Genomic DNA, 15156 nt, shown 5'->3' with positions numbered 1-15156 from the left:
CATTGCTATGCAGGGTGCGCACCATGTAGGCTTAACGCTATAAGCAGCACCTTTTGTGCTGAATAGGATCAGGAGGTTGCTTTTTTAGTTTTTTTAGTGGAAATTGGGGGTTAGAACCACCAATTGAGGACCGCTCGTTCGGGAGCCTCCCCAAAAGTCAGTTGGGATATGTTGACGTGCTCTCAACCGCTGCCACAGGTCGCGCTCTAGGCGCTCCCTCTGAATTTTTTTTTATTTTTTTTGCACGTGTTTTCGGCTTTTTATATGATATTTTCCCCGGTTTTATTGGTCTTTCGTTTTTCACATGTCTTTCTTAGCTTTTGAAAAGATATGCGAAAAAATGTGTTTCTTTTTCGTTCGCGAGGGCACGGTTTTGCTTCATCGAAAGGCACGGTCGTGCCTGTTGAAAACAAAAAAAAAACGCATCTTTTTTTCCTTCCGCGAGAGGTATTGTCGTGCCTCATGAAAATGAAGAAAAAACACATTCCTTTTTTCCTTCGCTAGAGGCACGGTTTTGCTTCCGTGAGAGACATGGTCGTGCCTCTCGGAAACAACTCTCGGAAAAGGAAAAAAAATGTGCTCCTGGTATGGTTTTTCATCCTTTTTTCGTGAGAGAAAAGTTTGTCAAAACCTATTAACATGGGATTTAATTTTGAAGATCTCAATGTGAGGAATCCAACATGAAAATGATTTGAGATTTGGATGCACAATTTAATAGATAAACCATTTTAAATAAACGGATCTTCAATAAAGGAGAAAACTCCCGTGTTGCGACAAGTGACGCACATGCAACACGCCGCTTGTCGTAACCTGGGGAGGTGGAAGTGATCTTTTGGAGAAGTATTCCTCAATTAGTGATTTCAGGGATTTGCTGAGTAACATCGTGTGACTCGTGTTAAAGAAAAAACATCGTGTGACTCAACCTGGGCTTCCCCTCGTACCCACACGGACGGCCTACTAAGTTGAACGACCATGTAAAAAAAACCCTGAGTTGAACAACCACGGGCCGTTAGTAGGCCACCATCCCCCGTGTCCCCATGCCTTTCCTCTAAGCCTCACCCGGCCCACCACAGTCTCTTCGTCTCGGTCACCGGGCTCCCCAACCAATTTCGTGGTGGCGCACGCGAAGGGTTCGGGTATGGAGGCGGCCGCCGACGAGGAGCAGGAGGGGCTGTCCGCGCAGTCGCCGGCACAGGCGCCGCCTTCATCAGCGTCCTCCCTTCCAAAGGTCCCTCGCCGTTCCTCCCGACTCCCCCCGCCCCCTCCCCCACCTCACCCCCTCCTCTGTTTTCGCCTCTGAAGATCGCGCGTGGTCTCGTGGCCTGATGCGTTTCCCTCGTATCGCAGGAGCAGTCGCAGGTGGAGCTGGAGCTGAGGCTGCTCCAGGCTCTCGAGTTCTACCCTCCCTCCAAACTCAAAGGTGTGATGCTTCGCCGTTGTGGATACCCGTAACGCATCTGTCTGTCTTAGTGGCCGTGATTTCATTTGTGTATGTGCCACACGAGTAGTTAGTCTTTCAATCATGGCTGACCTAATTGCTAATTCTGTGGATAGCCAACCTATGGGACACTGAAAGAGAAACACAACGACTGAGCCTCCATAGTAGTGTAGTAATAGTACTATCGTGTCCTTTCTCGGTTTCTCCCATGATGAAACAAGTTCACTGCTGCTGTTGAGGATCTCCAACTTTTTTCCTATGATGCTATGAATTTTATGGTCAGGGTTTCAGCTAAAGTAGGTTGACTGGAGTCCATTCTTTGTACCTAGTTAGTATATGAGGAAAATGGGCCTCTGAGGAAATAAGTTCAGAATTTCAGGCGAGCTGTGTACCCCTGCAGGGCCTCCTGTATCATTACTGTTGTGAAAAATGGGGAAACAACTACATACTTGTGCTGTCATTTTAAGCAAAAGGAAAAGGCATTTAACCGAGTATACTCTGAGTGTGTCATAAAGCCTTGCTTGGTCAGGCTTAAGAGCCAACCATATCCTGCAATTTAGATACTTGATAGTTCCAGAGTAGGACACATTTCAAAAAATACTAGTGTAAAAAAGGCTCTTATATTATGGGCCGGAGGGAGTATTTTAGGATTAGGAGCACTCTTTTACTATTAGGTTTTTGTCGTGATGACCGGTGTTTTGGTTACCGAACATTAAAAAAATTACCTTGGGGGGGGGGGGGCGAGAAAAACGTGGTTACCATGGTTACCGCGAAATACCGACATAATACCGTTCAAAATTTTGAAATGAAATTTGACTTCAAATATTTGGCTCAAGTCAAATTGCCACGGGAATTAGAAATTTTCATAAACTGGTTGTTCCTCAGCTCTACCCTTACGTCGTCGGTGCCTCGTGGTCTCGAGTTTGACCCCTGCCCGCCCTTTTTAAAAAAAAAAGAAGATTCTGTTGTATATCCATATAATTAGACAAAAAAGATACTAGAGGGATTCGAACCCAGGACGTTGTCGTCTTAAAAGTCCCAGCGCCCTAGACAATACACCATCGTTTTCTGTGTCAAATGTGAGTTTCCATCCTACTTGACTACATGTTGATTGTTCAAATTCAAAAGGCTTGAAACGCCCATTTACCAGGGGGCAACGAAATATTCGGTAACCGCTCGAAATCTCAAAATTTCGTTCGGTAACCAAAACACTGGTGATGACACCAGAGACAACTGAAATTTGGAATAGTGTGCCATAAGTTACCAAGTTAAACAGCAAACAAGAAACACGCAGAACATGGCAAAGAATGTTGGCCAGCCTTTGCATAAATCCTCTCTATAACTATAATTTTTGGGGCTAAGTTTCAATCACCCTGTAGTTAATTGACATACAACACTGAACTGCATCATCTCTTATGCTTATTATCTATGATTTATTTTAAATATGGTACACGCAAGCTGTACTGCCCTCATTTGACAAAGTTGCTATATTTAGGAGATCTTATTTCATAGCTCGAAACGAGTGCATGATTGTTTAGGAATAGGATGTTCAAACTTAACCATGGAGGAAGACAGCCATCCCTCCATATGTAATGGAGTTCGGCTGTGTGCATAAATTGCTTCTTTTGGAAGGGCGTCCAACTAAGAAGAATAGTCTACCATCAATTACCAAGTTTAACAGCAGAAGAGAAACCACGGAACGTGGCAATCAGTGCTGGCGAGGGGCGTACCCAGCGCTGAAAGCTCCCACACAAGGTGGGGTCTGGGGAAGGGAATTTCTAGACAGCCTTACCCTTGCACAATAATTCTGCAAGGAGGCCGGTTCGAACCCAAGACCTCCAGGCCACAAGTGGAGAGACTCTACCACTGCAACAGGCTCGCCCTTCCGAGCAGTGCTGGCAAGGCTTTGCATAAATCCATTATGTAACTAGAATTGCTGGGGCTAAGTTTTAATCTCCCTGTGGTCAATTAGCATTAAACATTTAACTTTAGAATTTGGTACACACAAGCTGTATTATCCTCATTTGACAAAGTTGCTACATTTAGGAGATCTTATTTTGCAACTTGAAACAAGCACATGATTATTTAGGAATATATATTCAAACTTACAATATTATGTAGCGCAGAGATCAGAAGAAACTTAGAAGATACCGACACCTTTTTCTGTAGTGTGCTTGGTCTTGATTGTTTTTTCCTGGATTTGATGAGGTTTTAAGGAGTAGCTAGTCATTCATTTGTCTTTTAATTGCACTCTGTCATGGGGGCCAGCAACCATGGAGGAAGACAGCCATCCCTCCATATATGATGGGGTACGGCTGTATGCATAGGTTTCTTATTTCGGAGGGGCATCCAACTATCTGTTGAAAGCTGTACTCAGCTAGCTCTAGCTGGCATAGATTGGTCCTTGAGTGCATGCAATTAGAAAGTATTGAGTATGGATTTCTTTGGAGCGTTTTCAGATCTGTCACAAAAGTAGAATTTACAGAGTTTGGTTTAACGTTCTGAAAGAAATGTCCTCCTAGGGTTAACTCTGTGTGTGTGGAGGTGTGGAGGGGGGGGGGGGGGGGGTAAATAGCAAAGCAGAAATAACAATGAGTTGCGCGCTGTTTCTTTTAACATGTCAATGCTTGCATACAAGGTGAATATAGCAAAAGAACTTCAGAAAAAAACAATCGGACACGGAACTAGCTCAACTCACAGAGTTACAAGACTTTGCACACCGATTCGGTGTCCTCCCTTGGCCCTGGGAGTTTTGGCAAAAAATGGTTTTGCGGATGTTTGTTACATACAGGATACAGCTGTTGAAATGCTGATGAAGAATTTTGTTTTTGTTTTTGTTCAGTATGCATTCTAAAGCTGTGTGCTTGTAGGCATTCATCGCCACTTCATTCTCTACGGCCTCATGGAATACTTGAGAAAAAGGTGACCATATGAGAATCCTTCAGTTTGCACTTTCATGAAATTAGCGGGATCTGAGAGCTGACAACCTATGAATTCTTTCAGCCTCGACAGACAATTCTCGGCGGATGAAGTTTTGCAACTGCTGGACCGCTTCTTCAACCTAGAAATGCTGGTGATTGAAACACTCGTCGATTTGGACTACTTTGTTACCGCTCCTCTTTTAGCTTTGTGATTGTTTTGCATCGACGCTACGACCCAAATGAGATCTTGTCTTTTGAAGACATGTTTACTTTAATCTTCTTTGTTCCTAGTTTCGGGAGCATGGGCGTTATTTTTACAGAGTTTTGTCTAAACCAAATGCAGAAACCGGACGACGATGAGAAGGATAACTTCGGTCAGACGGAAGAATTTGCCTTGCCGGACAATTTCTTCAAGAAGGAAGAATGATGTGCAAGTTAGCTGTTTCTTTGTGTTCTTTTCCCCCTGTAGTCTTTGCCCTAGAAGCCTGGAACAGAACACCCATATATATGCTGATGAGCTGTGTTGGTGCTCACTGACTTGACCTGTGCTGTTGTACAGATTCTGTTCTGCTCGGGTACCCGATGAACTGTTATGAGTCTGCTCATTTAGGTTTGGAATTATGTGTTTCGCTTCAATCGTTTCCTTTGTGTCGGCAGTTCGTTGTTAGCTGAAACTGAAAGCAGTTTGCCGATCCGTGTCCCCGTGGTGTGCCTGGGGATGATGGTGTGGCTGCTGCATATTGACAGCATTGTTAATAGTATAGCCAACTGCTGGCTATATAGTGTTGTCATGTCGCGTATAGTCATCACTTATAGTCACCTATACAATAAAGTTAGCTATAAGGTTGGCTATAAGAGTAATTTTTTTTCATTTTATCTCTATCTTCCTCTTTATATGTAATTTGCTTAGGAGTACGCATATAGCTAGGCTTTTGCATGAGAGTCCTCTTCCATCATTATTTTCACGTCTCTCTCCTTCATATAGGCAAAAATGCCATGTAAGCAGACTATAAGTTCATTATTGTACTTGCTCTGATTACGATCACCCCGACACCTCCACTGGCACAAATCAGTCCCCTCTTGTTGTTCAAAGGGTGGTCCGGACAAATCTTTCAGGCCCTCTTTGGACTGCATGGATTATACAGGATTATTTCCTAAGGATTAGTGGATTGCCTTTGGATCAAATGAATGTTGGCACTCACATTCCTTTTCATAGAAATTTGAACATCCATTGAAAGTCTGGAACCCATTTTAAAAGTTGATCATGTAGGATCGAGACTTTCCTGTTCACTGGCTTAACCTGTGCTGTTGTACAGCTTCTGTTTTGCTTGGATACCCGATGAACTATTATAAGTCCGTGCATTTAGGTTCAAAATCACGTGTTTCGCTTCGGTTGTTCCCTTTGTGTTGTCATCCCGTTGTTAGCTGAAACTGAAAGCAGCCTGCCTATCTGTGCCCCCGTGGTGTGCCTGGGGGCTGGGGATGAGAGTGTGTGTGGCTGGTGCATCTTACTGCAATCGCCACGCCACCACCGTTGGCACAAATCAGTCGCCTGCTCTCTCGTTGTTCAGCAAGGGTGGTCCGGTCGAATGGTCCAGGCCTCATTCGGTTTGAAGGTTTTTTTACAGAAAAAAAAGCATAGGAACAAAGATTCCAGAGAAGAATGTCCTATAGATGCATTCGGTTTGTAGAGCGGACGGGAATTTTATAGAAATATTATTCATTTTTTGTATTTTTCAAAGAATCTATAAATCCACTTAAAGCTCTTTTTTGTGCGTATAAACGTGGGAAGACAATTCCTTAAAATGACAAGTGACATCCTATCAACTTTCTATACTGTTCCTAGATCCTATGGATAAACCCTGGCGACGTCAGCGCGCACCCCACCAGTCGGTCACCCTCACCCACACCGCGGCGCCACCACGGCCGGCACGCACATGGCGACAGGGGACGGGGCACACACTTCCTCCGCTCCCTTTCCCTTGCCGATGTGATCCCCCGCCGCCTCCGCCCTCGCCCTCACTCCGTCCCCGCGCCGATCCCACCGCCCCCAGGAAATGTCTCGCCACCGCCACCACCACCACGACCCGGCCCCGCCGCCCTGCTGCTCCTGCTGCGCCTGCGGCTGCTCCCCGCCGCCGTGCGGCTACTACGCGGTGCCCCCTCCCCAGCCGGCGCCCGGGTCCGACCAGCTCCTCCACGCCATCGCCGCGCATCTCCTGCTCAGCTCCGCGCCCCCGCCTCCCCCACAACCCCAGCCCCACCCGCAGCCCCACCCTCAGCCGCCGCCGAATCCCGCCGCGCACCACGCGAATCTCTACGCCTCCTACGCTTACCAGCACCAGCACCAGCACCAGCAGCAGCCGGGATCCGCCCCCCACGCGGCCTATTCCCACCCGCCCGCGGCCGCCCCTGCGCCGCCGCCGCCGCAGCATCAGCACCAGCAGCCGAACCCGCCCGACCACGGCCAGCTGCTGCTCCACTCGCTCCTCCACCGCGTGGCCGCGCTCGAGACCACCCTGCCGCACTGCTTCCCCTCCCCTCCCGCACCGCCGCATCCCCAGCAGCCCAACCCCCGCCGGCATCACCGCGCCGCGCACGCGCACCAGGAGGACCCGCGGTCGCGGTCGCCCTCGCCCCCGCCCCCGCCCCCGCCGCGTCGCGCGCGCCAGGGGCCGCCGTCCGAGAGGGAGCTCGCGGCGCGCACCATCCAGGAGCACTTCCGCCGCTTCCTGGCGCGGCGCTCCCGCACGCTGCGCCAGCTCAAGGAGCTCGCCATGCTCCGCTCTAAGGCCGCGTCCCTCCGGGCGGCCCTCTCCGGCTCCGGCCGCCGCCGGTGCAAGGACCCCATGGCCGTCTCGGAGGCCGCCCTGGGCATGCTCTACCGCCTCGACGGGATCCAGGTGATGCAACGACCTCTGTTCGGTCCCATCGGTTATATGCCATTGGTGTGGGGTTTTGATGCTGGATTTCGGACCAGGGAGGGGACCCCATGATCCGGGAGGGGAAGCACGCCGTGAGCCGGGAGCTCGGCCGGATACTGGAGTTCGTTGACAAGGTGCTCCTCAAAGAGCAGGAGGAGATGGGCGTGGACGGCGCATTCGACGATTATCCTGAAGGTTGTCATGGGATGAATCGCCCAACTGTGAACAGGAAGGTAAGTTTCCGCGGTAATGAGGCCAATACCGAGGCTGATGAGAGCTCTGAGAGCTCGAGTTCTGCCGAGGCCGATGAGAGGAAGGCTGCAAACAGCAAGAAGAGTGCCAATGGCAAGCCTGGGCTTGCAGCCCCAGTGCCAGTACACATGGAGTCAAGGAGAACTGGAGGGGAAATGTGATAACTCGGTCTCGCATCTTGTAATGTTACCTCATGTTTAGAATCATGTTTCTTGAAATTAGATTGGAGCCTGCTAGTTGGTAGAGTTTGTGCTGCAACTACGATGTTTAGACTGTTGTATTACCTCTCTTGTCACATTTGTCTCTGCATTGTACCACTGGTAGTTTTGAACATTCAGAATCTAGATTGGATCATTTTGTCACACACGTGGACCATTTTGTTGCACTAATTATGTCATGTTTCTTGTGGGATCTTGGTCAAACAGCATGTGTTTAGGTGAGCTGTACGTCATGCTCATCTCCTTATCAATGAATCGGAACATGTTTACACAACTGCACCTTGTTCTGATGTTGTCATTAATAGTTCTAGATCGCTTCTTGACCTTGACAGATTGAAGTTGTGGCTTTATCCTTTGACCCGCTTGTTAATTATCGCATGGGGTCAGTTTGGTTATGCCTACGTATGCTGCTTACATGTGCTGGGTAAGTGTTTCTCCATTAGTTGGGCCATCCATGTGATGATGTTTTCAGCCATAACTTGTAACAAGTTTTCTCTGGTGGTTTCATCGTTAAGTCGGTATTGTCTGAATCTGTTGAATGAAATCAACTTTTCCCATTTTGGATCTAGAAAATAACATTTTGTTTGGGGCCCGCTAATTTTTCTTGCTTCGTCTGATCGTTGGGCCTGGTTTCTTATACAGGGTTGATCATTTTAGCAGGACGATGAAAAACAACATGTGAATCACAGCAGGCCTTGAGTCTCTTCGGTGCTCAATATACACCGTCAGGTAGGCATTTATAGCATGACCGTACAGGGTTCTTGAAATTAGAAATGAATAAGAGCCGTTACTGGCCTGTTGCTAGAACATGTGACTTACTAAGGCTGAGGTGATGCTAGTTTTTGTATGCTGAAAGATTCATGTTGTTTTAACGCTTCAATAGGGGATCTGCGTTGTTTTTCGCAAATGTGTATTTTCTTTAGTTTTTGAGATTTGTGATAACTCAGTCTTTCACTGAATGCTACCTCATGTTTAGGATCATGTGGATTGTCTTGCTCTTACAGTACTAAGGTTCTTCTGCACCGGTATTTCTCGAGAAAAGATTGGAACCTTTTAGTCGGTAGGGTTAGTGCTGCAACTACTATGTTTAGACTGTTGTATTGCATCTCTGTTACATTTGTTACTGCATTCTACTACTGGTAGTTTGAACATTGAGAACATATATTGGATCATTTTGTTGCACTAATTTTGACATGGTTCTTCTGGGATCTTGGGCAAACAGCATGTGTGTTGTTTGTCAAGGTCATTTTTGTCAATGAATCAGAACGTGCCTACACAACTGCACTGAGTTCTGATGTTGTCATTAAGAGTTCAAGATCGCTTCTCAACCTTGATTGATTGAAGTTGTAGCTTTATTCTTTGGCCCACTTGTTGGTTATTGTATGGGGTCAGTTTGATTGTGTCCACGTATGCTGCTTACATGTCTCGCATAATGCTAGTGTTTCTCCAGGAGGTGGGCCATCCATGTGATGATGTTTCGAGCCATAAGCCCATAACTCATGACGAGTGTCTCTGGGTGCTTGTTAAGTCGGTATTGTCTGAATCTGTTGAATGAAATCAGCATGCCCATTTTGGATCCGGAAATATAATCTTCTTTGGGCCTTGCTAACGTTTCTTTGCTGGGCCTGGTTCGTTATATGGGGGTTGATCATTTTAGCAGGACTATGAAAAAAGGACATGTGAACCGCATCTTGGATCATGTTTAGACTATTGTTTTCTCTCTCTGTTACATTTGTTACTGCATTGTACTCCCTTCGTCCCGAACTAAGTGTCTCAACTTTGTACTAAAGTTAGTACAAAGTTGTACTAAGCTTGAGACACTTATTTTGGGACGGAGGGAGTACTACTGATAGTTTTAAACATTGAGAGTCTAGCTTGGATCATTTTGTTCCACTAATTATGTCATAGTTGTGGGATCTTGGGCAAACATGTGTTTAGGTGAACTATACGTCATGCTCATCACCTTATCAATGAATCAGAACGCGTCTACACAACTGCGCCGATTTCTGATTTTGTCATTAATAGTTCTAGATTGCTTCTTGACCTTGACAGATTGAAGTTGGTGCTTTATCCTTTGGCCCGCTTGTTAATTATCATATGGGGTCAGTTTGGTTGCGTCTACTTATGCTGTGTACACGTGTTGCATAAGTGTTTCTCCATTAGTTGGGCCATCCATGTGATGATGTTTTCAGCCATAATTCAGTAACAAGTGTCTCTGGGTGTTTCATCGTTAACTTGGTATTGTCTGCTCCGTTGATTGGAATCATCTTGCCCATTTGGATCCGGAAATAAAATTTCGTTTGGGCTTTGCTTGCGCTTTTTCTTTTTCTTTTTTCCTTTTTTGATCGCTGGGCCTGGTTCGTCATACAAGGTTGATCATTTTAGCAGGACCTTGATGAGAAGAACATGTGAACTGCAGCAAGGCTCGAGTCTCTTCGGTGCTCAATATACACAGTCAGGTAGACATTTCTAGCATGGCTGTACAGGGTCAGGGTTCTTGAAATTAGAAATGAATCAGATCCGTTACTGGCCTGTTGCTAGAACAAGCGACTTACTAAGGCTGAAGTGATGCTATCTTAATGTAGTTTTCTGTATGCTGAGAAGACTCATGTTGTTTTAACGCTTCAATTGAGGATCTGTGTTGTTTTTCCTAAATGTGTGTTCTCTGTAGTTTTTGAGACTAGATGTTGTGCCTCTCAATGCTGCACAAGTCCTCGAATAGCTGAACTGATAGATGGAAGTTTGTGGCTGGAAAACACTGAGGTTAGACTCTCTAATGGTGCTAGCCTGGAGTGCTGAATCATTAGCAAAGGGGTGCCTCGCCCTTTGTCGTGCCGGTACGCCAAAGCTAATGAAACACCCTTGTAGACCTCGATGAAAGGAGAACGTGTCATTTTTGCCTGTGCAACTGATGGAGAGTGTTTCTGCAACCCTTAAACTATTCGATGTAAACATACAAATGAAAGGATAGTTGCAGCCAAAAGGAGGTATGCCGACCAAGTGGTTAACCCTGAACTGGCGGAGGTCATCGCTATGCGTTGTGCACTAGAATTTGCTGAATAAGCGGGCTTCCAAAGAATTGTCGTGGCATCCGACTCTACCACTTTGGTCAGCAAAGAGCAAAGTGACAAGTGATGCGATTGGTTTTTGCCTGGCTTTTTCATCGATTATTTGGGCAATTCTCTTCTGCTTAATCAATCGACAAGGCAAATTTATTTTTTTGATAAAGAATGGATTTTATTAACTCAAAATGAAGCATCAAGAAAATACATAACACAATGAGCGTACATCCGGCCCTCTGCATAACTAGGATGCACACAGTCGATACCAATTCGCGCACACGAAAAACACGCCGATAACTAGCAACCTCATATAAGACGGAAGCTATGTGTAGGCGAGGAAAAAAGGAAAAAAAGCCCTAAAGTGGTCAGATCTGCGCGGCAAACTACAGTAATAACCATATCTGCACCAACCATCTCATGACATGACATGAACGGCGAGATTCTTCAACAGCAATGCCTTTAATAAGAGAGCGACACTCGAATGCCGCTGTCATTGGACGACGAGGCAAATTTGTTGCCTCCGTTTTTTTAAAAAAAAGTGCTGCGATGGACCGATCTCAAACAGGTGCCATAGATTTTTATATTATAAAAAGAGTAGGGCTCCAAAGTTTGTGTCTTCTTTCTTTACTCATGGTAATCAGTCATGTAATATGGCTGCTCATGTTCCGGCAAAACCATCGGAACATGATCCTGGGTCCTGCCGGTTGGTTTAATCAAGTTCCTGAGATTATCAGGACCATTGTATGCAATGAACAATCTATGTTTGTATAAAAATGAAGCTGCCATTTGACTGCGTGTACAGTTTGCATAGAAGCCCGGCTTCCCTTTCACTCGCCCACGCCATCGTAGTGATTTTTTTTTTGAAACAGAGGCAAAAGTTTCTTTTGCCTCATTGATTAATTAAGAAGAAAAGAATTGCCCAGTTAATTACGGAAAATCGGGCGAAAACCGATACAAACAACTCATACGTGTACTACTCACAAGGTACAAAACGCCCACACCACACCACTCAAGGGCCATCGTAGTGATTGACACGGCTGGTAACAGCATCAGAGAAATCTTCCGTGTCTTGTGCTCGTTGACGTTTGCCTACCACGATTTTAGTGCATCCTTCCTTCACACCGCGCGGGCAACAAAAGTCGAATGGCAAGACTTGGGAGCTGGGGGCCGTAGTCTTTGCGTCTTCTTCTTCCCACACGGCAGCGGTGTCTGCCCAGCACAAGGCTTGCCGACATATATAGGTGAGGTGAAACGGCTGCCCGGGCAGTTTTTAGACGAGCCGGGGAAGTAGGCGGATCTCGGGGTTTCATGGCGGCATGGGCCTCACGGAACTCTCCAAAAATGCATGCAACTTATTATTGACTTTGCCATAACCAGCAGATTCCCCCAAAAAGAGAAGAGGCACTACTATCTACCTCTTCGGTTGGTTCGCTTGAGAGTTTTGTTACATATATAAATGCATTTCAGAAAACGGCGATTCTTGCATGGTTTTAGTATGCTCAAAACTGCAACTTTTTCCAGAAAAGTGTGTGTATAGCTTATACGTAGTAAAAGAAACATTTGAGATCGCATGTTTAACTAAACTGACGTTGCATTTTTTTTTCCGAACCGACTCGGATGGTGTAAGAAATTCAACCCCGGACGACATAAATGTAGATGGACCGTTATATATCTTTAGTCTAGTTGTTTAATTGTCCAAGTCAATGTAAACCATTTTTTTGATGAGATTGTTATGTTGTCGGTGTTGTACTAAATAGCTGGTGATATTTATAGCGGCGATCGAATAGTATGTGTGATGAACGACACCCTTGATGATATAATCCAAGATCTGCTACAGCAAGGGAAAAAACTGAGTGCCCATCTGTGAGTCTTTTGTGACTTGATTAGGTTGCCAAATTGAGACAAAAGTCTTTGATTCTCGCCGCATTTCAGAAGAGGGTGGCTTTAGCATAGTTTAAGGATATTGGAAATAACAACTTATTTTCCAAGAAAAGTGTATCTTACTGTAGTAAAAAATAAGAACTTGAAGTTGTGCGTTTCACTATATTGACGTTGCATTTCTAGAAGCAGACTTGGACATAAGAAAATCAATCCCAATCGATTTAATGTGGATGGACCGGTATATCTTAGGGATAGGCTAGTTGCTTAATTGTTTAAGTCAATGTGAACCATTTTTGGCGAGATTGTTATGTTGTCAGTGTCGTACTAAATGGTTGGTGATATTTATAGCAACATTTGAATAGTATGTGTGATGAATGACACCCTTGATATAACCCAAGATCCACTGCAGCAAGACAAAATTGAGTGCCCACCTCTGAGTCATGTGTGATCTCATTAGCTCGTCAAATCAAGATACACGACTTTACTCCATTGCATCCTTTAATCCTAAAAGATTGGCTGCTCTATTGCCCTTACTTCGTGCCGAACCATCTCTAGCAGTGAAAAACCACATTTTATCGGCGTAGAGACCTAGATGGGCCTCTGCTTATCCATTTTCTATAATGTCTTCATCATCATAGTCAGACGCCCTTACCTTCTCCCATTCTATTGTCGTTTGTGACTACTGAATCAACACCACCTCCTGGCAATAACCTCTTGTCGTCATCTTCTTAGTCTTACCATTGATCAATACGCCAGCTCATCCACCCCCGCCCAACGCATCCTACTTGAACTACCACTAGATAAAATTACTAACTGTTATTATAAGTCCAGGTGGCGGTATGAATCTTATACCCCGATGAACCCTAACCCGAACCATCATCGGTGAAGATGTCGCGACTTCCTGGCAGAGATGAAGGTGATGTCAACAACATTATCAGTTATGTTTTATTTTAAAAGTCAATAAATAAATTAAATTACCAGCTAAAATCTACATTTGATATGGAACCACATTAACAATAAAAAAAATCTTCCACATCGTATTGACTTGACTAACGTGAAACAAAAGCTTGCTTTTTGTATCTCAATAAGTAGATTCAACGGCACATATGTCCATTTTCAATATATAATCACATCATAACAATATACGAATCTCCGCGTAAAATCAATGACATAAAATTTTGATGTGAGATGAAGTACGTCTTATCGATTATGTTTTTCTCGAATACGCACGAGTGTGCGTATCATATATTAAGAGAGGAAAGGGGAAGAACCCCAAGCACAGTTATTTACAGAGTGTTTACACAATGCACTCCACCACACGCCGACCTAAAGGGACTACTCACCCTCGGCCCGCCCATCTACCCCTACAAAGGAGACTTGGAGGTCACCATGCAAGATGCCTGCCTGCCTCCATGTCACACACTCGGAGGCAATCCGTCGTAGGACATGTTGCTCGTCCGGCCTCACTCCTTCAAACACGATAGAATTTCTGTGTTTGCAGAACTCCCACATGACTAGCAGGTGGATGGCTCGTAGGGTCTTGGCATGCTTTCCATGAAGTATGGTCCTTGTGCACCATGTTGGTAGCTCATCTCCCACCGACGGTGACAGGCCCATCGTGCCCAAAACTTATCGATTATGTTTTATTTTATGCGTCTTACCGGTTATGTTTCATTTTATAAGTCAATAAGAAAACTAAAGTGGCGGCTAAAATCTACATTTTTTGCAGGCCAATAAGTAGATTCGATGGGCACGTACGTCTGTTTTCAACATGTAATCACATCATAACAATACATCACATTTATGTGCAACACTTAGGGCACATCTAGATGTAACTTTAGAAAGACGGTTATTAGAACCAGGCCTTTTACCCCTTTCCATTGCAAAGAACGGAAATACAACCAGTTCAAACTAGAAAAACAGGAGGGGGGAAAGAGGCATAGCGAGTTCTTGCACTACCAGGAAACCCACCATACTCGCTCGCCGTCGAAACGAGTATCATGGGGCGAAAACCTGGGTAGCACAGCATAACACCTAACCTATTACATTCTCAAAAGATCAGATCAAAGTATCAAAACACACAGTCGCATGAAACTCGAAGGGGAAACAGTATTGGGATCGCACGCCCGTCATCTCCTCATCCAGCACACCTCCAGAGAGCATCAGGCACCTTGGATTGGTTTCTTGACAGCACCACACATCTTCATCAGCTGCATCGTCACAGTCCTGATCATCTCAGCTCCATCGCGAAGATCCTTGGCGTCCTCTCCTTGTTGAAGCCCTGTCCGATATAATAGAAAGGAACATAGAGAAAACACAATCTTAAAAGGAGTCTTAATTTGTTTCTTTTCAAAAGTAGCTCGATTGCGTGCCAACCAAATGGCCCAACATACGGCCGCTAGGCTCACCGTATGAAACTTTTGCTTCCCAGGAAGGAATTTGTGGCACCACACAAAATAT

At 45.4% G+C, this 15156-nt stretch overlaps 2 protein-coding genes across 2 annotated transcripts; both read left to right on the top strand.

Annotated features, from left to right (window-relative positions):
- The first annotated feature begins 1038 nt into the window (after positions 1 to 1038).
- LOC123062684 (uncharacterized) lies at positions 1039 to 4995 on the top strand. The gene is made up of 5 exons (XM_044486323.1): positions 1039 to 1228; positions 1348 to 1420; positions 4309 to 4360; positions 4442 to 4511; positions 4703 to 4995. The coding sequence occupies exons 1-5, from the start codon at positions 1139 to 1141 to the stop codon at positions 4784 to 4786; spliced, it is 369 nt and encodes a 122-aa protein (XP_044342258.1). The 5' UTR covers positions 1039 to 1138; the 3' UTR covers positions 4787 to 4995.
- Positions 4996 to 6243: 1248 nt separating this feature from the next.
- Positions 6244 to 8027, top strand: LOC123062674 (formin-like protein 5). Its single transcript, XM_044486314.1, has 2 exons — positions 6244 to 7262; positions 7340 to 8027. The coding sequence occupies exons 1-2, from the start codon at positions 6417 to 6419 to the stop codon at positions 7694 to 7696; spliced, it is 1203 nt and encodes a 400-aa protein (XP_044342249.1). The 5' UTR covers positions 6244 to 6416; the 3' UTR covers positions 7697 to 8027.
- Positions 8028 to 15156: the final 7129 nt, after the last annotated feature.

The sequence above is a fragment of the Triticum aestivum genome, chromosome 1A (assembly GCF_018294505.1).
Source record: "Triticum aestivum cultivar Chinese Spring chromosome 1A, IWGSC CS RefSeq v2.1, whole genome shotgun sequence".
In the NCBI taxonomy this organism is placed as follows: domain Eukaryota; kingdom Viridiplantae; phylum Streptophyta; class Magnoliopsida; order Poales; family Poaceae; genus Triticum; species Triticum aestivum.
The sequence above is the reverse complement of the archived record's forward strand: the minus strand, read 5'-3'. Positions and strand labels throughout refer to the sequence as shown.

What these genes read in the sequence shown, in the direction of transcription:
- LOC123062674 (XM_044486314.1), top strand. Translation starts at nt 6,417, where the DNA reads ATGTCTCGCCACCGCCACCACCACCACGACCCGGCCCCGCCGCCCTGC. An exon ending in ACCGCCTCGACGGGATCCAG is followed by an intron (nt 7,263 to 7,339) that starts GTGATGCAACGA and finishes ATTTCGGACCAG; the next exon opens with GGAGGGGACCCCATGATCCG.
- LOC123062684 (XM_044486323.1), top strand. Translation starts at nt 1,139, where the DNA reads ATGGAGGCGGCCGCCGACGAGGAGCAGGAGGGGCTGTCCGCGCAGTCG. An exon ending in CAGCGTCCTCCCTTCCAAAG is followed by an intron (nt 1,229 to 1,347) that starts GTCCCTCGCCGT and finishes CTCGTATCGCAG; the next exon opens with GAGCAGTCGCAGGTGGAGCT. An exon ending in TCTTCAACCTAGAAATGCTG is followed by an intron (nt 4,512 to 4,702) that starts GTGATTGAAACA and finishes AACCAAATGCAG; the next exon opens with AAACCGGACGACGATGAGAA.